General features: G+C 36.8%; 1 protein-coding gene across 2 annotated transcripts in view; it reads left to right on the top strand.

The window, feature by feature from the left end:
* The window catches only part of NUDCD1 (NudC domain containing 1), an 80,531-nt gene extending 56,466 nt beyond the window's left edge, over positions 1 to 24,065 (top strand). For both annotated transcript variants that reach the window (XM_032316105.1, XM_032316104.1), the window contains 2 exons: positions 20,949 to 21,108; positions 23,435 to 24,065. In XM_032316105.1, coding sequence (XP_032171996.1) covers positions 20,949 to 21,108; positions 23,435 to 23,727 — 453 coding nt within the window. In that variant the 3' untranslated portion in view covers positions 23,728 to 24,065. The remainder of the gene's footprint in view (positions 1 to 20,948; positions 21,109 to 23,434) is intronic.
* The last annotated feature ends 1,856 nt before the right edge of the window (positions 24,066 to 25,921 follow it).

Genomic DNA, 25,921 nt, shown 5'->3' with positions numbered 1-25,921 from the left:
TTAGGGGCACAGTCCCCACAGTGGATACTCCCACCCTAGAGAACTGCACACAGGGAAGGTGAGTCCTCATAACATTCTGGCTTTAAAAATCAGCAGCACTCATTGCTTAACTCTGGAAGCTTTGAAAATCAGCGGGGCTTGGCTGGGAGAGCCACATGCAAGTGTGTGCTCTTAGAGGCTAATGTGCTATATTACTTGGTCCAAGACACAACTTCTTGGTCCAAGAAGTAGCAATTTGAAAATCACCTAGGTTATACATGGAAATGTATTGCCTAATTTCAGGACATGTGCCAGAGGGGCAGGGATCTATAGGAACTTCCACTTGGAACAGAGGTGCTCACAAGTACCATATTTCTTGCCCCTTCTTCATCTGAGCTGGCTGGAAGCATGTGGGAGCTGATTTTGACATTCTGCAACTACCCCACTAGCACTACTTTTCCCACTCCAGCAGTCGCTGTGGACCTACCACTCCCAATCGGTCCACTGCAGCACATGCTCCTCCAAAGTGGCTCTAGCCTGGACCACCTGGTGGGCAGCTTCAGTAGGGAACAGCATTACCCCAAAGCAACTAATATCATCTTTGTCACACCTGGTGGGCAGCCCTGGCCAGGACCAGTGTCCCTCTAAAGCACATCCTGTCCAAGGAAGGGGGAGCTGGCCCTGCCTATCAGTATGTCCACAGTTGCTACAGCCAGGCCTCTCAGCCAATTGTACCAGGGGCAAGCTCTGCCCACCAGTACCTGCAGCAGTCAAAGCCAGTCATCACAGACAGCCAGAGTAAGGACCAGACCTGCACACTAGCATACTCAAAGCTGCTCCAGCTGGGCATCTAGCTGGTCATGCTGGTAGCAAGCTCTGTCCGCCAGTGTACCCACAGTAGTCGTGGCAATTCGTTCTTGACAGCTGACTGGTGGGCCAGCCCTGCCTACAAGCAACCCCACACACAACAGGAAAGTTCTTGCAGTCCACAGAGAGAACATCCCTGGAGCACCTGGTTCTAGTGACCTGGGAGGAATTGCACTTCTAGACCTCACAGGATGCCTTCTACATCAGGCCACTACTTTCAAGACCAGAAGACACAGCTGACCTACCTAATACATAGAAACAAACCCAGAGTCAGACAAAATGAGGAGACAAGGTAATATGTTCCAAACAAAAGAGTAAGACAAAACTTCCTAAGAGCTAAACCAAATGGGGATAATTAGTCTACCTGATAGAGCTCAAAGTAATCTTTCAGCTTGAGGGAAGAGTAGATAAACAGCGAGAACTTCAGTGAAGAGAAAAAATATATTAAAAACCCATCAGTGCTAAAGAATACAATACTTGAAAAATTGACAGCAGATTAGAATTGACAGCAGATTAGACAATGTAGAATAATGGATTAAGAATCTGGAAGACAGGGTGGTGGAAGCAACCAAGCTGAGCAGGAAAAAGAATTTTTAAGATAAGGATCGGTTAAGGGACATCTGTGAAACATCAAGTGTAGTAACATTTGCATTATAGTGTTTTTAGGAGAAAAAAGAGAAAGCAAGAGAAAACCAATTTGAAGACGAAACAGCTGAAAATTTTCCTAACCTGGGGAAGGAAACACAGGTACATGTTTCAGAGCCCCAAATAAGATGAACTCAGAGGTCCACACCAAGACAGAACAATTTAAAGATAAAGAGGGACTCTTAAAAACAGTAAGAGAAAAGCAAACAGTTACATACAAGGGAAACTCCATAAGGCTAATGACTGATTTTTCAGCAGAAATTCTGCAGGCCAGAAGAGGGTGGCATGATATATTCAAAGTGCTAAAAGGAAGAAACCTATAACCAAGAATATTCTACCTGGCAAGGTTATCGTTCATAATTGAAGGAGACACAAAAAGTTTACCAGACAAAAGTTAAAGGAGTTCATCCCCACTAAACTGGCTTTATACAACAAATGTTAAAGAGAATTCCTTAAGTGGAACAGAAAAGGCCATAACTAAAATTCAGAAAATTATGATGGAAAAACTATCACTGGTAAAGGGAAATATACAGGTAAAGGTAGATCAGTTGCTTATAAAGCTAGTATGTATTTTGAAAGACAAAGCAGTAAAGTTAAATGTATCTTAAAAAATTAAGAATACAAAAAATAAAAGATGTAAAGTAAGACATATACATAAACATGGAAGAGGAAATATATATGTATATATATAGTCCTTTTAGATTGTGCTCTAAGTGATCATCAACAATGTAGACTGCTGTACACATGCGATGTTAATGAACCTCATGGTAACCAAAAACTAAGAGCTTTTAATAGATACACAACATGATAGAGAACAGAATATAAGCAGAACACTAAAGAAAATTGTTAAGTCACAAAAGAAGAAAGCAAGGGACAGGACCAGAGAACTACCAAAATAACCAGAAAAACAACAAATGGCAGTGAATACATACCTATTGATTACTTCAATGTAAATGTACTACATGCTCCAATCAAAAGATATCGGGTGACCAAATGGATTAAAAAAAAAAAGACCTATATGTATTCAGCCTAAGTGAGACTCATTTCAGAACTAAAGACACATAGAGACTGAAAGTGAAGAAATGGAAAATGATACCATGCAAATGAAGTGGAAAAAAACAGGGGTAGCAATACTTGTATCAAATAAAATAGACTTTAAAACAAAGACTATAACTAGAAACAAAGAATGGATAATGATACATTATTAAAATAATCATAAGGGGAGGTGCATGGGTGACTTAATCATTAAGCATCTGCCTTTGGCTCAGGTCATGATCCCAGCATCCTGGGATCAAACCCCACATCAGGCTTCCTGCTCAGTAGGAGGCCTGCTTCTCCCTCTCCCACTCCTCCCACTTGTGTTCCTGCTCTTGCTATCTCTCTCTGTCAAATAAATGAATAAAATCTTAAAAAATAAAATAATGATAAAGGGAACAATACAGCAAGAGTATATACGATCGTAAATATCTGTGCAACCAATATAGGAGCACCTGCATATATAAAAGCAAATATTAAAAGAAAAGGAAGAAATTAACAGTAATCAAATAATAGACTTTCTCGCCCCACTTACATCAATGGATAGACCATCAAGACAGAAAAATCAGATTACTAGGGAAACAGTAGCTTTGAATAACACATTAGACTAGATGGATTTAACATATACAGAACATTCCATCCCAAGAGTACACATTCAAGTGCACATGGAACATTCTCCAGAAAGATCACATGCTGGCCACAAAACAAGTCTCAACAAATTCAGAAAGATTGCAGTCCTATCGAGCATCTTTTCCAGTCACAGTGTATGAAAGTAGAAATCAATTACAAAAACAAAACTGGATAAAACACAGATACATAGAGGCTAAACAATTTTCTGATAAACAACCAGTGGGTCAATGCAGGAAATCAAAGAGGAATTCAAAAATTACATGGAGACAAATGGAAATAGAAACACAATGGTTCAAATCTTTGGGATGCAGCAAAAGCAATTCTAAGAAGCCATACAGGCCTATCTCAAGAAACAAGAAAAATATCAATCTTACCTTTCAACTAATGGAATGAGAAAAAGAGCAAAGCCAAAGTTAGTAGGAGGAAGGTAATAAATAGAACAGTAGTGAATGAAATAGAGACTAAATAAACAATAGAAAAGACCATTGAAATGAAAGCTGGTTCTTTGCAAAGATAAACAAAATTGATAAACCTTTTGCCAAAGTCATGAGGAAAAAGACTCAAATGAAACAGAAAAGAAAGAATTATAAGAGACTGTGGCAAAAAGTATATGCCAACAAATCGAATAACCTAGAAAATGGATAAATTCCTAGAAATATACAGTCTTCTGAGATTGAATCAGAAAGTAATAAAAAATCTGAACAGACTGATAACTAGTAGTGAAATTGAATCATTAATCAAAAAACCAAAGTCCAGGAACAGATGGTTTCAAAAGTATATTCTAAAAATTTAAAGAAAAAGTAATACCTGTTCTTCTCAAACTGTTTCAAATAATAGAAAAGGAGAGAATGCTTACAGGTTTATTCTACAAGGCTAACATTACCTTGATCCCCAAACCAGGCAAAGACGCTTCTAAAAAAAATTACAGACCAGTATTTCTGATGAATATAGGTGTAAAAAGCCTCAACAAAATACTACCAAACCAAATTCAACAATACATTAAAAGTATCACTCACCAGTGATCCAAGTGGCATTTATTCAGAAGGGTAAGAATGGTTCATTATCCACAAATCTATCAACATGATAAACTACATCAACAAAATGAAGAATAAAAATCATAAGATCATCTTCATAGATGCAGAAGAAGCATTTGACAAAATTTAACATCCATTTGTGATTAAAAACTTCAAATAAAGTCAGGTGTAGAGAGAACATACCACAACACAGTAAATGCCATATTGGATAGGCCACAGCTAACATTATACTCAAACTGAAAATTTTCCTTTAAGGTCAGGAACAAGACAAGGATGTGTATGTACTGTTGCCACTTTTATTCAGCATAGTACTGGGAGTCCTAGTGGCAGCAGTAAGTCAAGAAAAAGAAAAAGGCCATCCAAATTAGTAGGGAAGAAGTAAAACCGAGTAGTTCTACTACTGGATATTTACTCAAAGAAAACAAAAGCAATTCAGAAAGAAATATGCAGGGGCGCTGGGGCTTTTGCTCTGTCAGGTAAGTGCCCCACTCTTGATTTAGGCTGAGGTCATGATCTGAAGATAGATTGAGCCCCTTGTTGGGCTCCAGCTGGGCATGGAGCCTGCTCAAGATTCTCTCTCTCCCTTTGTCTCTCCACTCTTCTTCTCTAAAAATGGAAAACAAAAGCAAAAAAACAAAAACAAAACCCAAAAGGTATATGTACCCCTATGTTCACTGCAGTATTATTTACAATAGCCAAGGCATAGAAGCAACCCAAGTATCCATTGATAGAAAAATGGATAAAGAAGATGTGGTATGTGTTTACACACACAGAGGAATATTACTCAACTGTAAAAAAGTATGAGATCTTGCCATTTGTAACAATATGGATGGACATAGGTAGAGAATATCACGCTAAGTGAAATAAGTCAGAGAAAGACAAATACCATATGATTTCATTTATATATAGAATCTAATAAAAAAATAGACAAAAAGCAGAAGCAGACCCATAAATACAGAGAACAACCTGATTGTTGCCAAATGGGAGGAAATAGCCAAAACAGGTGAAGGGGAGTGGAAGAAACAGGCCTGTACTTGTGGAAAGAATAAGTCAGGGTGATGGAGGATGCAGGTGTAAGGAATATAGTCCGTGGTATAGTGACAGTTGGTAGCCATGCTTCTGGATAGCATAGTATGTCATAGAGACTTGCCAAATCATTATGTTGTTCACTGAAACTAATAGAACATTAGGTTAATTAAATAAAATAGAAAATAGATAGAAAATAAATAGAACATTCAGTTAATTAAAGAAAAAAGTAAAACTCTTTGCAGATGATGTAATGCTGTATTTAGAAAACCCTAAAGATTCTGTCAAAAATTTGTTGGAACTAATAAGTGGATTTACACTAATTTTACAGGATACACAATCAATATACAGAAATCTGTTGTTTTTGTATACTAATGACTATCATAAAGAGAGATTAAGGACATCTCATTTATAGTTGCATCACAAGCAATTAAAGTACCCAGGAATAAATTAAACCAAGGAGGTGAAAGACCTATCCTCTGAAAACTATAAGATTTGATGAAAGAAATTAAGCAAAACACAAGGAAATGGAAATACATACCATGCTTATGGATTGGAAGAATTTATATTGTTAAAATATCCGTATAACACTCAAAGTAATCTAGATGTTCAGCGAAATGCATATCAAAATACTAATAGCTATTTTCACAGAAAACAAAACATCCTAAAATTTGTATGAAACACAAAAGACCATAAATAGCCAAGGTATTTTTGAGAATGAACAAAGCTAGAAGTGTCATAATCCCAGATTTGAAACTATACTATAAGCCATAGGAATCGAAACAGAATGATACTGGCACGAAAATAGACCCATAAATTAGTGAAACAGTATAGAGACCCCAAAAATAAACCCATGCTGATATGATCAATTAATATACAACAAAGGAAGCAAGAGTATATGATGGGGATGGGGCACCTGGGTAGATTAATCGGTTAAGGGTCTGACTCTTGGTTTTGGCCCATGTCATGATCTCAGGGTCATGACCTCATGGGATTGAGCCTCATGTAGGGTTCTGTGCTCAGTAGGAAGTCTGCTTGGGATTCTCTTCCTCTCCCTCAGCCTTATTCCCTCCTAACCCCGCACCCTGCTCTCTCTCAGATCTTTTATTAAAAAAATATGTAGTGGGGAAAGATAGTTTCTTCAATAAATAGTGCTGGGAAAAGAATGAAACTGGACCATTTCTTTATACCATACACAAAAATAAACTCAAAATGGATTAAAAACCTAAATGTAAGAGCTAGAACCATGTAACTCCCGAAAGAACACATAGGCAGTAAAGGCTTATACCTCAGCCTTAGCAGTATTTTTCTAAATCTCTTTCCTTAGGCAAGGGAAATGGTAGCAAAAATAAACAATTGGGACTACGTTAAACTAAAAATCTTTTCACATGGCAAAGGAAACCATCAACAAAATGAAAGATCAGTTACCTAGAGTTGGAGAAGAGATTTGCAAATGATATATCCCAAAAGGGATTAATACCAAAATACATAAAGAACTCCTACAACTCAACACACACACACACACACACATCTGTTTTTAAAATGGGCAGAGGACCTGAATAGACATTTTTCCAAAGAAGACACACAGATGACCAAGATACCTGTGGAAATATGCTCCACATTACTAATCATCAGGGAAATGCAAATCAAAACCACAGTGAATCATTATTTCATACCAGTGAGAATGGCTGGTGTCAAAAAAGACAAGAAATAAGAAGTGTTGGTAAGGATGTAGAGAAAAGGGAACCCTTGTGCACTTTTGGTGGGAATGTACATTGGTACAACCATTATGGGAAACGTGGAGTCTCCTCCCGAAATTAGGAATAAAAATAAGCACATGATACAGTAATTCCACTTCTGGGTATTTATTGAAAGGAAATAAAAACACTAAAAAAACACTAAGCCCATTGTTCATGGTAGCATTATTTATGATAGCCAAGAACCAACATAGGGAAACAATGTGTGTCCATTGATGGATTAATAGGTAAAGAAGATGTGTGTATACACACAATATAATATTTTTTAGCCATAAAAAAGAATGAAAATTAGCCATTTGTGATAACATGGATGCACTTTATTACAGTAAGTGAAATAAGTCAGAATCAAATATAAGATCTCACTTACATGTGGAATCTCTAAAAACAAAACAAAGAACAAACAATAAAAACAGACTAATAAACAGAGAGAACTGGTGGTTACCAGAGCAGAGGGGGTAAGAAGACAGACAAAACAGGAGAAGGGGATTAAAAAGCACATACTTGGAATTATTAAAAAAAAAAGTCACAGGGATCAAAAATAATAGAGAATATAGTCAGTAATGTAACAACTTCAGTGACTTATGGTAACATCATGATGAGCATTTTATAATGTTTATGATTGTTGGATCTCACTGTATTACATACCTAAAACTAATGTTGTATTACATGTCAACTGTACTTCAACTAAAAATAACAAATAATTACTATAAAAATGGGCTCTGGAGAGCATGTAGTGGTGGTAATTAAGAACATGGTTTTGGGAGCATATCCGAACTGAAATCCTAGTTGCCCTTTATTAGCTTTTTTATTATTACTATTTTTTTTTTTTTACTTAAAAAAAATTTTTTTTAAGATTTTATTTATTTGACAGAGAAAAATACAGTGAAAAAGAGAACACAGCAGGGGTAGTATAGCTTAGGTCTCTTAATGTCTTGATTTTGAGTTTTCCTCTTTTATAAAATGGCATCATGTTCTCAATTCTGAAGTAGTAAGGTAGTTGGGTAAAATAATAGAAAATATGTATATATTGTTCTTTGCCTCCACTTCCTGGCACAGAGTTCCTGAAACCCTTAAAATTTCTTAAGTGAGCAGAACAGGAGGAGCATCTTTTATTGTAATAACTGATTTTTTGATCCAGGTTCCAGACTCAGGGCTCCTAATCCTTTGATATTTGACCCTCGGTTATAGGAGTGTCTTTTGTTCCAATGAGATGACTCTTGGTAGGCTCTTTCACCAGAAAACCATGCCATGATTATAAGCTTGGAGCTTTTCAGCATTGCCTCCTATCTTTTAGGAGAGGGAGAGAGACTAGAGACTGAGTCTGAGTTAATGATTGATCATGCCTATGTAATGAAACCTTCATGAAAGTCCGAAAAGTACAGGATTCATAGAGTTTCTGGATTGCTGAACTCATGGAAGTACTAGGAAGGTGGTATGTCTGGTGAGGAAATGGAAGTTTTATGTGCCTTCATGTAGATCGGACTATGTATCTCTTCCCTTTGGATGTTCATTTTTATCTATTATATTTTTTATAATAAATGTGAGTTTTGTTAGCTCTCTTAGCAAATTATGGAACCCAAGGAGAGGGTCGTTAGAACACTGATTTGTGGCCATTCAGTACAGATGACAACTTGGGACTTGTGATTGGCATTTGAAGTGAAGATATGTGAGAGAGTCTTATAGAACTTGAGGCCTTAGACTTTGGGATCTGACACTGCCTCCAAGTAAATTGTGTCAGAACTGAACTGGATTTTAGGATAGCACCCTGCTGGTGTCAGAAAACTGCATGATGGGTGGAAAACCCCCACATCTGGTATCAGTTGTGAAAGTAAAGGAGAAACACAGGGAATATTTTTCCTTACACAGTTGTAGATAAAATCAACCCAGTGCTTAATTCATAGTAAGAAATGAGTAGAGTTTAGCAATTTGTTCTATGTATAGATTGTTTGGATTTGGAATTAAATAATAGAATTTGGAATTAAGGATTCATACTAACTTTTCAGCCTGGCCTCCTAAAGATAAACACTTTGTTTCTGAACAGATAAAGCCTTTTTCTTAATACTAATTTTCAATTTAATTTGGTAATAGCAGTGATTAGAGGTTATTTAAATGTCTTTACTTTGACATTTAATCTTCAAAAGTCTTTAATCACTAAGTGTTCTACAAAGAGAAGGAAAAGTCTATCAATTGACTACTTGAAATACATTTCAGTTTTCTCTAAAGAATATTTTACTCAAATTGTATCCTTGACTAGTAGTTCAAAGATAAATATAATCTTTTCTTGAATATGAAAATAGAAGAAATGTGGGATTATATTTTTTTCACCAAATTGTTTATGGATTTAGGAATTTTTTAGGCTATAAATTTGACATTAGGAAAGAATGAGCTTGCCAAATAAATAAATTGTCTAGTATAAATTAATTCTTATCATTTAAGTGTTAAAATTGTGTTTAAAGTCTTTTTTTAATGGACTCTTGTTAAAATTTATTATTTGCCCAACATCTTATATAGAACATCCTGAAGAGAAAGTAACATTTTATTGATGGTTAAACATAAGTTACCCTGCTGTATATGACTATAGTAATATCCTTAGAGACATTTGAAATAAATTCTTTAATGCTATACTAGGTACCCTCAGCCTTCTCTATTTTAAAAATTTATTATCTGGTTATACCTGGTTTGTTTTAGTTCTTTTTACTGCAGATAAGCTATTGGGTATCATTTCCTTTGTCAGTGTGGGCCCAAAGCAGTCATCCTTTTACTTCTTTCTTATTTGCTGTCCCATTTTGCTCTTGGACACCAAGTTGTGACCTTGAGGTGGTGGCACCTGTTCAGGGAACTTCGAACTTATTATTTCTTGGGTCTCACAGGTAATTGCCCTTGCCAGATAATGGATAATATTTCACTTCCCATTTTGTCTGCTTCAAAGTATGATACAAGATTTTTGTTGTTCTACAGACATGTTGATATTTTTTGTTTAAGTAGAATCATACAGAAGTGCAATTAATTGTATTTAATTATCATACTTCATTTTCATTTACTTAATTCACTCAGCAAAACTAGTTACTTCATTTGTAATCTTAATTCTGATTTTTCTTTTGGACAAAATTATGTTGTGTGGATTTTTAGAGTTTGCAGGGATGCGAGAAAACCTTTGGAATTATCTTGAGATGGCTGTTTAGTGTGAACATATGTGGAGATTAGGGGGAGCAGTAGAAACAATCTTTTTGAGATCTCGAACTAGAGGGTCATTCTATAAAAAAAAGCATTAGCAGGTCAGGTCTAATGGAGAAGTGCAATATTGTTAAGAAAAGAGCACATAGTTTTGATGAACAGGTAATCTACTTATTTCTTGAGAACCAAATGACCCTTACTCCGTACTTCAGTGCAGTGCATGACATCCTTGGATTATCTTCCCTAAGTAACACAAGTCTTAAGCTGCTGGAAGAAGAGCATCAAGTCTTAGCATACCGGGGGCTCAGAAGAAGACCTATTGCTGCTGAAGGGAATAAAAGTAAAAATTTTTAAAAACACCATCTCTGGGCCTGGGAGAGAAATTAGATCATCCAAGGCCCAGACTATTAGAAATTTTCTACCACTAGAGGAAGGACAGTATCACTGAAAAGGCTCAAACCCTGAAACTCAAGGATAAAAGGCTCTCTCTCTCCCTGCCTACTGAGGCTGAACCAAGACTCTGAAGCCCCTCAACCTGCCACCATGGGGCTAGGAAGCACCGAGTAACTGACAACAGCAGTCTACCACTAAAGGAGTAAGAGCATAGAGAGACTCTCTGAGAGGCCGATGTAGCGTGAAAGCCTAAATAAAGCTGGGGATGAAATAATAGAACTGAGGAAAATGTTCCATCAGTTCAACCCCCACCAGAGTATAACTTAACACTAGTGGGGGTTGAAGCCAGAGATACACTGAGAGTAACCATAATAACAGAACTCAAGCTTAGATCAGCCTTTTCACAACCTCACTCTGTCATAACCTTCCACACTAATGACCTACCAGAAGTGTGTCCATTCCCAGGCATAAATACTATTTACTTCATTCTCCACTGTTTTTCACATCCAGTATTCAATCAAAAATCACAAGGCCAAAAAGAAAAAAAAAATAAATAAATACAAGACACACAAAGAGAAGAAAACAAAAACATTCTACTGTCAAGAAACAAGGCAGACCAGGTAATCAGACTCAAATGATCTGTATTTTGGAACTACCAGACAAGGAACTTAAAGTAACTGTGTGATGTTAAAGAGTTTAGTGGAAAGGTTAGTTACATACATACATACATAAATGCAGAATTATAGGAGAGAGAAACTACAAGAGAATAAAATGAGTATTCTAGAAAAAACAACAACAACAAGAATGCCTTCAACAAATTCATCAGTATAGTCAATAGATCTGTGGAAAGAGAATTATGGGCCTTGAAAATAGGTTATTAAAAATTAGTAGAACCTAAACCAAAGTGGGGTGGGATAGGGATTAAAAAAACAAAAACTGAGCATTTAAGAACATTTATATCTGATTGGAATCCCAGAAGAGATAGGGAACATTCACCAAAATAGACCATATTCTGGCCCACAAAATAATCCTCAACAAATTTTAAAAATAAGAATCCTAACCAGAATGTTCTCTGACCATAACAAATTATTTATTAGTAAAACAGAAAAATCTGGAAAACACACAAATAATTTGGAAATGAAATAACACATTTCTAAGTAACCCGTGAGCTATAGTGGACCTCACAAAGGAAGTTAGGAACTATTGTATTGAATGAAAATGAAGGATGGTATACCTGTAGGATGCTGCTAAAGCAATGCTTAGAGGGAATTTTTATAGTATTACAGATTATATTAGAAAAGGAAAAGTGTATCAGTTTAATAGTTTAAGCTTGCACTTTAAACTAGGAAAAGAAGAGCAAACCAAATTTAAAGCAAATGGAAGAAAAGAAACTTAATAAAAGTCAGAGCAGAAATCAGTGGAACTGAAAATAATGAAACCAAGAGCTCATCCTTTGAAAAGATCAAACTTGGCAAGTCTCTAGTCAGAATAACCAAGGAAAAAGAAGAAACAAGTTACCAATATCAGGAAGAAAAATGTGCATAAAGGTCCAAAGACACTAAGATGTAACAATGGAATATTACAAACAACTCTGTTTTCATATATTTGACAATTTAAGTGAAACAAATTCCTTAAAAGACAAGCATTACCACAGTTCACTCAAGAAGGAATAGATGGCTTTAGTAGTCCTATATCTGTTAAGAAGGTTGAATTTCTTTTTGAAAACCTTCTAACAAAGAAATCTCCAGACCTAGATTGCTTCACTGGTATTTTACCAAAAGAAGAAACAGTATCCTCCATCTATAGATTATCCTAGGGAATAAAAGGAATATCTCTCAACTTATTTTAGAAGGCCCAGTACTCTAATAGCCAAAGATATGACCCAAAAAAGTATGGAAAAAGAGAAACCAATATTGTCGTGAATAAAATGCAGAGATTCTCAGTAAAATATTAGTAAATGAAATCCAGCAATAAGTAAAAAGATAGTACATCGTGACCAAGTATAGTTTATCTTGGGAATTCAAGGCTGATTCAGCATTCAAATATCCATCAGTGAAATTCGGCATTATCATCAGACTAAAGAAAAATATTTTAGCCACATGTATGCCATTTATGATTTTTTTAAAAATGCTTGGTAAACTAGGAATTGAAGGTAACTGCCTCCCTGAGAAACCTAGAGTTAACATTGTACTTTATGGTAAAAGACCAAATGCCTCCCCCTAAGACTGGTAACAGACAAGGGTGTGTCCTCATTACTTCTACTGAGCATCATGCTGGAAATCCATGCTAGTAAAGTGAGGCAAGAAAAAGTAGTAAAAAGTGTAAATAATTACCACAAGATTCCAGTACTGTTATGAAAAGAATGAAACCAAACATTTTTTAGGTGTTACCTTAAAATCAGTGTTTATATGCAATTCCTTTATCCAGTCTTATTTTGCAACTTTGAATGGAATTATAAGCCTGTTTTCCTATCATGGCCACTGACCAACCTAGGAAGGATCAAACATCTCTCAGGGGCATAATTTTTTGCTTGTTTTTTAGTGACATAATCTTGTTTATTTAGCTGTGTGGAATATTTGATTTAAAATGAAGACAAGGAAGGCTGGAATTTATTAAATAAGATGAATATTACACAATCTCTTACTACACATAGAATTCTAAATTATTGGGGCGCCTGAGTGGCTCAGTGGGTTAAAGCCTCTGCCTTGGGCTCAGGTATTGATCCCAGGGTGCTGGGATCGAGCCCCACATCAGGCTCTCTGCTCGGCGGGGAGCCTGCTTCCTCCTCTCTCTTTCTCTGCCTGCCTCTTTGCCTACTTGTGATCTGTCAATAAATAAATAAAATCTTAAAAAAAAAGAATTCTAAATTTGTTTACCTCATTAAAGTGTGTGTTTTGTCTCACAGTAATTATTTAAAGTTAGTACCATCAGACTAGTTAATTTTATTTTTTTTTAAACTTCCAGAAACTTGGTTTTGAGAGTATATCTCAAGCATCCAAATCTTATTTCAAGAATAATTTGTTCACTTTTTCTGAGCAGAACTGCAAACTACTGAAACATGTATATTATAGGAGGGTATAAAATTAAAAGTGATGGGCATACAGGTATGATAAAATAGATTTTGTTTTTATAATAAACTAGATAAAATAGAATTTATTTGACAGTAAAATGACAAGCAGATAATGAATTTTGTGTTTCTTAGTTTTGAAATGGTGCAAGGGTTTAGAAATTTGTCTAAATTAAATATGCTGATTCACAGTAAGGGTTTTCTTTTTAATAGTCATTCATACATTTCTTAGGCATTAAATTGTTTAGTGCTGTATGATTCCATGAAGATCACTGCTAAGTTGCTATGCTTTCCCCATGATATTGTTCATCTCTTTTGTTTACTTTGGAATGCCAATAATATTTAAGGAAGAATATATAGAAGATTCCTAGAATGGTAATAAAGAATATTTGCATTTACTAAGTTTTTTCTCCATGCCAAACAGTATGTAGGTGTTTGAAGTAAACTGTATCCATTATAACAACTGTGAAATAAGTACTATTATTATATATTTACAGGAGAATAAAATAGGGACTAAGTACCGTACCTAGAGTCATAGTTCTCATCCTCAAAGAGCATGTAAAGAAAATGAGATAAGTTCTATAGGAGAGGTATAAATTACTGCTGCCTCAGAAGACAAGGTACTATTTGAATACAGCATAAAGTACAGGCAGACCTCGTTATATTGTGCTTCACAGATGCAGTGTTTTTTGTTTGTCGTTTTTCTTGTTTTTGTTTTGTTTCACAATTCAAGGTTTCTGGCAACTCTGTGCTCAGCAAGTCTAGTGATACCATTTTCCAACAGCATTTGCTCACTCTGTCTCCTTGTCACATTTTGGTAATTCTTAAAATAATTTTTTAAAAAGTTTTGAAAAATTGTATTTGTTATGGTCATCTATGGTCAGTGATCTTTAATGTTAACTTTGTTAACTGTTTTGGGGTGCCACAAACTCACTTGTATAAGATGACAAACTTAATCTGTAAATGCTGTATGAATTCTGACTGCTTGACCAACCCGGACATTTCCCTCTCCAACCCTCCCTAGTCCCTAAGACACAACAATATTGAAATTAAGCCAATTACTAACCCTACGATGGCTTCTAAGCATTAAAGTGAAAGGAAAGATTGCATGTCTCTCATTTTAAAATCAAAAGCTAGGCCTCTTGCCCCAGATGGTTAGCCACCTTGTGAATGCAAAGGAGAAGTTCTTGAAAGAGATTAAAAGTGCTACTCCAGTGAACGCACCAGTGATAACACACACAGCCTCAGCTGATATGGAGAAAGTTTTAGTGGTCTGGATAGAAGATGAAACCAGCCACAACACTCCCTGATGCCAAAGATCCACCCAGAGCAAGACCCCACCTCTCTTCAATTCTGTGAAGGCGGGGAGAGGGTAAGAGCTGTAGAAGAAAAGTTTAAAGGTAGCAGAGTTTGGTTCTTGAGGTTTAAGGAAAGAAGCCATCTCCATTACCTGAAAGTGCAAGGTGAAGCAGCACAGCAAGTTATCCAGAAGATCTAGCTAAGATCGTTAATGGTGGTGGCTACACTCAACAACAGATTTTCAGTGTAGACAAATCAGCTTTATATTGGAAGATGCCACCTAGGACTTTCATAGCTGGAAAGGAGAAGTCAGTGCCTGGCTTCAAAGCTGCAAAGAACAGGCTTGACTGTCTTACTAGCGGTGAATTCAGCTGGGGTTTTTAAGTTGAAGCCAGTGCTCATTTACCATTCTGAAAATCCTAGAGCCCTTAAAAATTATGCTAAATCTGCCTGCCTTTGCTATACAAATGGAACAAAGCTGGTTGACAGTGCTTTTTTTTAATAACATGGTTTACTTTACATTTTAAGCCCTCTATTAAGACCTGCTGTTCAGCAAAAAGGTTCAAAATATTATGGTTCATTGACAATGCATGTGGTCATCCAAGAGCTCTGATGGAGATGTTACAGTGAGATTAATGTTGTTTTCCTGCCTGCTAACACAACATCTATTCTGCAGTCCATGGACCAAGGAGTAACTTTGACTTTGAAATCTTATTTAAGAAACACACTTTATAAGGCTATAGATTGTGATTCCTCTGATGGATCTGGGCAAAATCAGTTGAAAACCTGGAAAAAGTTTCCATTTAAGGTGCCAGTAAGAACATTCTTGATTCTTGGAAAGAGGTCAAAATACCAATTTTGATAAGAGTTTGGAAGTTGTTGATGATTTTGAGGGGTTCAAGACTTCAGGGAAGGAAGTAAAAGCAGATATGGAAATAGCCAGAGAACTAGAGTTAGAAGGAAAGTCTGAAGATGTGACTGAGTTGCTGCAAGCTCATGATAAAACTTGTACTGGTGAACATTTGCTTCTTAAGAGCAAAGAAAGTGGTTTCTTTTGGTGGAACCTACTCCTGGTGAAGGTGCTATAAAGATTATTGAAATAGACAACAAAGGATTTAGAATATTACATGAGTTGACTCAATTTTTTTTCTTTTTTTTAAAGATTTTATTTATTTATTTGACAGAGAGAGAGCAAAGTAAGTAGAGCAGCAGGCAGAGGGAGGGAAAGAAGCAGGCTCTCTGCTGAGCAGGGAGTCTGATGTGGGGCTCGATCCCAGGGCCCTGGGATTATGACCTGAGCCAAAGGCAGCCGCTTAACCAACTGAACCACCCAGATGACCCTTGACTCTCAATTTTCAAAGAAATTCTGCTATGGGTAAAATGTTTTCAGACGGCATCACATACTACAGAAAAGTTGTTCATGAAAGGAAGAATCAGTCAATGCAGATAATTCCAGGTTGTCTTATTTTAAGAAATTGCCACAGCCACCCCTAGCCTCAGCAATAACCACCCTGATGAGTCAGCAGCCATCAACATCAAGGCAAGACCTTCTGCCATCAAAAAGATTACAGCTCAGGGCGTCAGCGTGGCTCAGTCAGTTTGCATCTGCCTTTAGTTCTTGTAACAATCTCAGGGTCTGCGATCAAGCCTCACATTGGGCTCTCTGCCCTGCGGGGAGCCTGCTTCTTTCCCTCTGCCTCCCACTCCACCTGTTTGTACTCTCTCTCTCTCTCCATCAAAAAAATAAAACCTTACCAAAAAAAAAAAAAAAAAAAAAAAAAAAGATTACAACTCACCAAAAGCTCATGTGCTGACTAGCATTTTTTAACAGCTAAGTATTTTTAAATTAAGGTATGTACATTGTTTTTAGACCTGCTGTTGTACACTTAACAGACTACAGTATGGTATAATCGTAACTTTTATATGCACCGGGAAACCAAAAAATTCATTTGGCTTTATTGTGATAATTCATTTTACTGTGGTGGCGTGGAGTCAAAGCTGCAACATCTCTGAGGTATGCCTGCATATAATAGTCAGGATATGCAGTGAGCAGAAAAGGCGTGGTGACAAAGGAGTGGAACGTAGGGGAAGCAGTTTTATAAGTTATGATCTAGTGTTGCTAAATGCTAGGTTATGAGGAGAGTGATAGGAGCCAATACTGGAAAGGTATGTTGGGGTCAGGTTTTGAGAAGCTTTCAAAAATGCCATTCAAACCAGTTCGGACATTTTTCTTTAAACATTGGAAAAAACCTGGGGACATAGAGGAAGTCTCTTGACACACAGTATGCTATGTACTTGGTTGAGTGTGGAAGCTGCTGACCCTGATCATCTTCCAGTGGGTATTTCTTTGAGAACTTAATCATAATACTTTTTGCTTTACAAAATCTTCAATTCTAACTGTAGATAGAATTAAATTTTCCCAACTCGAATGACAGATTAGCTTTGTTGAAAATGTTTTTAAAATAACGATTTCTTTCATAAAATATTCTTTTTTTTTTTTTTAAAGATTTTATTTATTTATTTGACAGAGAGAAATTACAAGTACACTGAGAGGCAGGCAGAGAGAGAGAGAGAAGGAAGCAGGCTCCCTGCTGAGCAGAGAGCCCGATGCGGGACTCGATCCCAGGACGCTGAGATCATGACCTGAGCCGAAGGCAGCGGCTTAACCCACTGAGCCACCCAGGTGCCCCTTTCATAAAATATTCATTTAAAAGTATTTCTCTAGAACATGGAAACGAGAAGACAAACTTGTGGTTCTCCAGATTGTCTTGTGTGATAGGTGGTCTGTTTGTTTCCTGTTGGCTGCTGTAACACATCAGCACAAATTTAATGGCTTGAACAACACAAATTAATTATCTTAAGTTCTAGAGGTTAGAGGTCCTAAAATGAAGCTTTGGGACTGCATTTCTTCTCTAGGCTATAAGGGAAGAATCCCTTTTCTTGCTCTTCTTTTCCCTTGCTTGCTTCTGTAGGCTGCCTGCATCCCTGGGCAGGTGGGTGCAGCTCTCCAACTGCATAGGATCTTGTAGGTTTTCTCTGCTATCACTCTGCTTTTGTGGTCTGTCACCTTCTGTATCTGTGTTTCCTTCCTCTTATAAGAACCCTTGTTCAGGATGCCCCTGTGGCTCAGTTGGTTAAGAGTCTGCCTTCAGCTCAGGTCATGAGCCCAGGGTCCTGGGATCAAGTCCCACTTAGGGCTCCCTGCTCAGCAGGGAGTCTGCTTCTCCCTCCCCCTCTGCCTGCCACCCCTGCTACTTGGGCGTGCTCTCTCTGACAAATGAAGAAAATCTTTAAAAAAATAAAAAGCCCTTATTAATACATTGGGTCCATCCAGGGAGGACAGGATTAGCTCTCTAGTTCAGGATCCTTAAGTAACTCATATTTACAAAGGCTCTTTTGTCAGCGGATGGTATCCATGCATATTAAGAATCTCACATAAATATGATAATTCATTTGGGATGATATACTTGATGCTGGAGGTTCTCAAGAGTTCAAGCGGCTCATATAAACAGGGGAATAGGGGAAGTTCCCAGAGCAACTGATGGTTGAATGGAATCTTGGAGGGTGAGAAGGAATCCATCAGGCAAGAAAGGGTAAGAAGAGTCCAGGCAGAATGCTGTGTGAAAGATATGGCAGAAGCAAACCATGTGAGATTTCTGTTTCTCTAATTAGTAGTACTTTGACTTCACTGTAATGGAGCCACACATAAAGTAAGTGAGAGCGGAAGAAAAGGAACATATAAGTGAATAATGGGCACATGGCAAGAGACCTACACCCCCATCTTCTTATTTCATGACTGATCTCCCTCAGTGGTTAGCCTTTTACTTGGTGGTTCAGGGCCGTGTGTTCTCTCGCAGTGTTGTCTGTTCATGCCAGGGTCCGAGTATGCCAGGATCCAAGGTATATTATTTTCATTGTTAATACCAATTACATTCTTAAGGCACTTGGTTCATAAAATTAAATGAATCATTATGAAAATATTTTTCAACCCATATTTGTATTTCAACTATTTTTTTTTCTCTGAAAGCCCTTGGTAAATAAATAAATGAGAATATTAGAGGGACATGCAGGGAAGAGAGCTGAAGCAGTGTTGGAGCTATCAAACTTCCTGTTAAAGGCCAGGCAGTCGGTGGTTTTGAAAGTAAACCCCATTTAGCCAGTGATTAACAGGAGCAGAAGCAAACCGTGTGAAATTGCTGTTTTTGTAATTAATAGTATTTTGACTCTACTGTAATGGAGATACATATAAAGTGAGAGTGGAAGAGTAGGAACATCTAAATCAGAATAAGCCCCCCCCCCTTTTTTTAAGAAAAATGTACCAGTTTTAAGTGTTTTCACTGTTACATAAACAAAGCTGCAGTAAACATCCTTGTAAGTATCTCTACATATACGCCGGTGTAATCTGTGAACACAGTCTGCCGGCCTCTCCTTCTGTAGGTAACAAACAAAACTGCTATCCCCAGGCATTGCTGGGCAACAGAAATTGGGTTGCTCTGTCACAGGATCTCCTGTGGCCAGGAGCCTGTGCAGGCACAGCTGTACCAACAAGTCCTCTTGCTGGAGAGTCACTTCACAGTCTTCCCTATTGAATACAGGTCAGGGCTCTACCTCTCATTTTAACCCAATGTTTTATTCTCCGGTCTGCCCTGAAACTCATGAGAGCAATTCAGTATTTAACACGTACTGTGCATAATTTGTGTTCTCTACATTCAGTCTGATTTTGTTGGTATTTAGGCATTTTAAACTCTGATAATAACATTTCTGTAAAGAATATTATTTCAACCTATTTTCATTAAAAGAAGGAGTCTTGTAGGTAGAATCCAAGTGGGAGTCTCAGCCTGTTGGTTTTATGTTAAAATAAATTGCTATAGTCGTTTATCTTGCAATAAAAATTTACATAATAAACATTCTCGACATTGATACTATAATTAAATAGTACTTCAAAATAAATAATTTTGCACACAGACAGATTTGAGCTTGAATCCCAGCATTGTGATTTTTCTTTGTAGCCTAAAATAAGTTCTCAAAGTTTCCAAGTATATTCTTTTATCTATTAAATGAAGATAATAATAGCCTTATATGTTGAGATTAATATTTATAACATGGTTGGCATATAAGCACATGTTCATAAATCCTAGTAGCTATCATTGTTCTTGGTAATTATTACAAGTTAGCCATTTGTAAACTTCGTATTTGTATTCTGTGATTTAAAAAATTGATACTGCATTTAAAATTAAATTTAAAATTTAAGGTTTAAAAAATATTCTGCCTATAAATCAGTCTTTTATATCATGTTTTAAATAAACGAGGTTACTAACAGTTGAGAGACAGTATAGTATAGTGGTTACGAACATAGATTCCAGGGACACCTGGGTGGCTCAGTCCATTAAGTGTCTGCTCTTAGCCCAGATCATGATCCCAGTGTCCTGGAATCCAGCTCTGCGCTGGGCTTCCTGCCAAGCAGACAGCCTGCTTCTCTCTCCTGCTGCTTCCCCTGCTTGTGCTCTCTCTTTCTGTCAAATAAATGGATAAAATCTTTAAAAAAAAAAAAAAAAAAAACAGATTCTGGGTTCAAATCTCAGCTCCACTATTACCAGGCTGACTTTAGGCAAGTAACTTAAAGGCTCTGTGTACCACTTTCCTCAACTTTAAAACAGACATGAGGGACATCTGGGTGGCTCAGTCGGTTAAGCCGCTGCCTTTGGCTCAGGTCATGATCCCAGGGTCCTGGGATCAAGTCCCACATAGGGCTCTCTGCTCAGCAGGGAGCCTGCTTCTAACCCCCTTTCTCTCTGCTTGACTCTCCGCCTACTTGTGATCTTTGTCTGTCAAATAAATAAAATCTTAGAAAAAAAAAAGACATGACACTAGCACATTTCTCCCAGGTGCATTTCTGAAGAGGTAATCAGATAATGCGTATAGAAAGTGGTAATCAGATAATGCATATAGAAAGTTTAGAAAAGTTGCTGACATAGCACTGTGTGTCAGTTATTGGCATCATCACGATTACTTTGTTAATTATTCTTTGTCACTTTGTTTTAGGTGAATCTTGGAAGCAACCAGTACCTTTTCTCTGTCATAGTGGATCCTAAAGAAATGCCCTGCTTCTGTTTGCGCCATGATGTTGATGCCCTACTCTGGCAACCACATTCCAGCAAACAAGAGGATATGTGGGAACACATTGCAACTTTCAATGCTTTAGGTATAAAGCTAGCTCTTTGCAAGTATTTTCCATTCTGTCAAAAATTATGGTCTTTTTTTTTTAAGTTCATTTTTTTTTTAAATTTGAGTTTAATTTTAAACGTTAATACTTTTGGGACAGAATAGTAGAATTAATCTGTTTTTATGCTTGTACAGAAGGTCAACTCGGACTAGAAATCAAAGTGGTTATCTAACCACTTGAATCATTCTAATAAGTCATTTGTTTATTCCAAGTAAACTATTCTGAATTAGAACATGAATAGTGGGTTTCATAATAACCTGCACGGAACTTGTATTTAGGTTTCCTCAGAGTAATCTTCAAAAACATGATAAAATTGCTCTAAGATAATGCACATGAGGAGACATCTTTCATGGAACTTCTGTGCAAAAGAGAGCCATTGTAATGAACACATTTAGAGAAATGGTGTTAAGCAGAAACCAAATTCATTCTGTAAGATAAAAGGGAAAATGATTTTAAAACTGTCTCAAAATTTTAATCAACATAATTGTAGACTTATGCAATAATTGATTTAATGTCTAAATAATATTATGTGGTAGAAGTTTATATAAATTAAACACAGTATTGCTTTACTGAGTGATTTTAAACTGGCAATAGGAAGTAAAATTATACATTCTGAATATAACCTTAATTATAGAGATTTGTCCATTTTCCTTTATATTTAATAATACAGGCTGCTTAATGGTTAATTCAGACTCCAAATGGATTTTTATGATACAGAATACAGAGTTTTGTGGAAAAATTTAAATGTCTAGCCTCTGTACTACAATTCACAATTCTGAATCTTTTTTCAGTGAAGGGGTATCATATAATTTTTATATGCTCAGATTCTTCATTTGTATCCCTAAATCTGTTATCATAGATGAGTTCTACTGTGCTTGAATAGAAGTTAAATCATTACATTAGATATGTAGTCTTGAGATATTAGATACATTTAATTATCTCGGGGTTAGCCTGGAGAGCTAATTCTAAAACACTCAAATAGGTATCAACATCCCCTTCACTTTTTCCCCCTCAAACCCTGCTTAATATTAAAAACCGGTATTGAAAGGTGTCTGGGTGGCCAGGTGGTTAAGTGTCCAGCTCTTGATTTCAGCTCAAGTCAGGATCTTAGGGTCATGGGATCGAGCTCAATGTGGGTCTCAGTGTAGCATCTGCTTGAGATTCTCTCCCTTTTCCTCCTCCCTCCCCCGTATTTGTATGCACACACGTTCTCTCCCAAATAAACAAAATCTTAAAAACAGTAGTCATCTTCCTGTGCTCAGTTGTTCCTTTGTTCATTATTTGGTGAGATCTCAATTTACATTAGTGTCCCATTTTTTATTTCACATGTTATAATATTTAGTAACTGTGTTCTAATCTGAAAATCCTAATTTATATTTTAGAACATAAATGCCCTTTAACCTGTAAAGATTTTCTTAAAAGACAAGATTTTTTTTCAAAGTGTGGTTTCAAGGGATGTCCTAATTGAGTTTTTAAAATTAGATACTTGAATTTTCATTCCAGCTTGTAGTTATCTCCAGATTCTACTTCTGGAAGCTGAAGTACAACAAAATCCTATTACACTGTTGGTACTGGTGCATAAAAAAACCACTAACATTACAGAAATAATAAGAGAATGCATTGTCATATTAGCATTTTCAGGCTTGGGGCCTAAATTATGGACACACTCCAGAAATTACAGAGGTATTCTAGAATTTTTTCTCATTTTTTTCTCATAAAAAAGAATTCTGTATAATGCTACATCTGTGATTGATGAGCCTAATTATTTCTTTTTTAAAGATTTGAGAGAGAGAGTACAAGGGAGCACAAGCAAGGGGAGGGGCAGACAGAGAGGGAGAGACTCTCAAGCAGGCTTCACACCCAGTGAGTAGCCAGTTGCTTGGCCCAGCCCCACAACCTTGAGATTATGACCCGAGCTGAAATCAAGAGTCTGATACTTAACAGATTATTAAATTGGCATTTAAAGATAGTTTGACATGTTTTCAATTCTATTGATTATAGACTTTTAGTGTTTTAATTATTCATGGAAGTAATTAAGGAACTATGTTTTATTTTTCTTAAAGAGGTAAAACCTTACCTATTTTGTTCCTTAGGAATTAAAGTTATTTTTGCAGCAGTTGGGAGAAACTGATTATAGCTAATCATTAATGGTTCAGAATTCAACCACTGTTGAGTATTTATGGTGTATATTTTATTGAGGCCTTTTAATTTGTAGTAAAAACTATGAAATATTAAATGCTTAATCACATTTTTCTTTTTTTTAATACATAGGGTTTTTATTTGTTTGTCTCTTATTTCTTGTCAGGCTACGTCCAAGCATCAAAGAGAGACAAAAAATTTTTTGCCTGTGCTCCCAATTACTCTTATGCAGCCCTCTGCGAGTGCCTTCGCCGAGTATTCATCTACCGCCAGCCCACTCCCATGTCCACTGTACTGTACAACAGAAAGGAAGGCAGGCAAGTGGGACAGGTTGCTAAGCAGCAGGTAGCAAGCCTAGAAACCAACGATCCTATTTTAGGCTTTCAAGCAACAAATGAGAGATTATTTGTTCTCACTACCAAAAACCTCTTTTTAATAAAAGTAAATACAGAGAATTGATTACCCCAACATGTTGGCTTCTCTGTAGTGGAAAAGTATTCAGTGATAGCCAGAAGGTTGTTAGTTATACTATAACCTGTTAAGTTTTACTATGTTAAATAAAATTATCTTGTATGAATTTTTTATTTTTTAAAGGATATTGGAAATATATTCAAGAGATTATGATTCTATAGAAGTTATGAGGGGAAAACTGCAAATTTAAAGGAAATTGGCTTCTATTAAAAAAGTAAAGAAAGTATTAGTATATATAATTTTTTTAAAAAACAGGCTGTGGAATTTCATCTTTTATATGAAAGATGTACAAGTCAGTGTTTAAAAATAAAAATATTTATCATGTACTCCTTGTTCATTGATACAGTTTCCTCATTCTGTGCCTATAGAATTTTTGGAGAATAGTTAAACTGCTGATTCTTGTAAATACTTATTTAAGTGGACTAAACAGCTGAAGTTGAGGGGGAATACAACCAACGTACAGCGGGTTCAGTATGGGTACAGTTTGCTGAAGACTAAGATTCTTGTTTTCAAATTATTGAATTTTTATCCATTTGTTCTTCCACAAACACAGAGAGAGATGATAAGATTCCACAAAGTGTAGCTCTTATGCATTGCTATACAACAGACTGTCTCAGAACTCAGTGATTTAAAACAAGGACAGTTAAAAATCCATGATTCACTGATTGGGCCATCTCTGTTCTTTCTACATGGCAGAACAAAGGAACTGGTGGGTACCATTTCTCTCGCCTGCGCCCAGCCTAGATACATAAACACCAGCAGGAACCAGCCCAGCTTGAACACTCTCGACCTAGCTTGCTAACAGTGTGCCCCAGCCCTGCGTACTTACACAGATCTTCCCCCAACTCTCACAGCAAACCAGCACTGACCTTGCTAACACTGCACACCCAATCCCTGTATTCTGTGGACTTCCTTCCAACACACCCTCGGTAGGAGTCCATCCAAAGAGGTGCCACAAACATGGCAGTGTGCAAGCAGCCCTGATGCGCCACCCCAAAGTGACTCCTGCCCAGGGAGTGGGGGACATAACCACCACACACACCAGTCCTGACTGAAGTCCCAGTATTGGGGCAGGGGCAGATATCTGGTCTGACTGGAGGTCTCACCCAACAGTGAAAACTTCTTGGATAAAACAGGGAAGTGCCCTGCAGTTATGCTGCTGCAGCTCTGGCAAACACCTGTTCTGATCCAACTAAAGCCCAACACAGTTCCAGACTGTACTGCCAACACAGGGACCAAACCCTGCCACAAAAGGCAAAGAGAACCAATGGCAGATGACCGGACTGAAGGTAAATGAAGCCCAGCCACAACAGCAGGGTGCATTCAACACACAGGAGACACCCCTGAGCTGCCAGGTTCTACTGTCAGGCAAGAAAAACAAAAGGCATCCAGATTTAAAAAGAAGTAAATCTGTCTTTATCCACACGAAAAATGATCATTTGTGTTGAAAATCCTTTGGAACTTACTTAAAATTAAAACAAAGTACTAGGGCGCCTGGGTGGCTCAGTGGGTTAAGCCGCTGCCTTTGGCTCAGGTCATGATCTCAGGGTCCTGGGATCGAGTCCCGCATCGGGCTCTCTGCTCAGCAGGGAGCCTGCTTCCCTCTCTCTCTCTCTCTCTGCCTGCCTCTCTGTCTACTTGTGATTTCTCTCTGTCAAATAAATAAATAAAATCTTAAAAAAAAAAAAATAAAAACAAACAAACAAACAAAAAAAAATAAATAAAACAAAGTACTAGAACTGTTAGTTGTCTGAGTTGTAGCAAACAACATCAATATACAGAATTCAACTATTTCTGTATACTAACAACCAGCAATCAGAAACTGATGTAAGAATAATAGCATTTACAATAGCACTGTGTTCATAAATCAGAACAGTTAAGTGGCAAGATGTTTTCCCAGGTTTATCTATAAATTTGATGCAAATCAATCAATCTTAACATACTTTTTTCTTTCTTAGTAAAGTATGATATTACAAAAGACCTAGAATACCAAAAAGAATAAAAGGTCTTACACCAAGAGATTTTCAGGCTATTAAGCTATATATTAAAAAAAAAAAAAAAAAGGCTATTAAGCTGTAGTCATCAAGACAATGGACAGTGTGTTATTGACATCAAGACAGAAAAAAAAAGTGATTGATAAAATGGAGACTCCAGATACAGATGTAGATGTATGGACATATAT

The sequence above is a fragment of the Mustela erminea genome, chromosome 16, assembly GCF_009829155.1.
Source record: "Mustela erminea isolate mMusErm1 chromosome 16, mMusErm1.Pri, whole genome shotgun sequence".
Classification (NCBI taxonomy): domain Eukaryota; kingdom Metazoa; phylum Chordata; class Mammalia; order Carnivora; family Mustelidae; genus Mustela; species Mustela erminea.
This window is presented reverse-complemented; position numbering and strand designations above follow the sequence as displayed.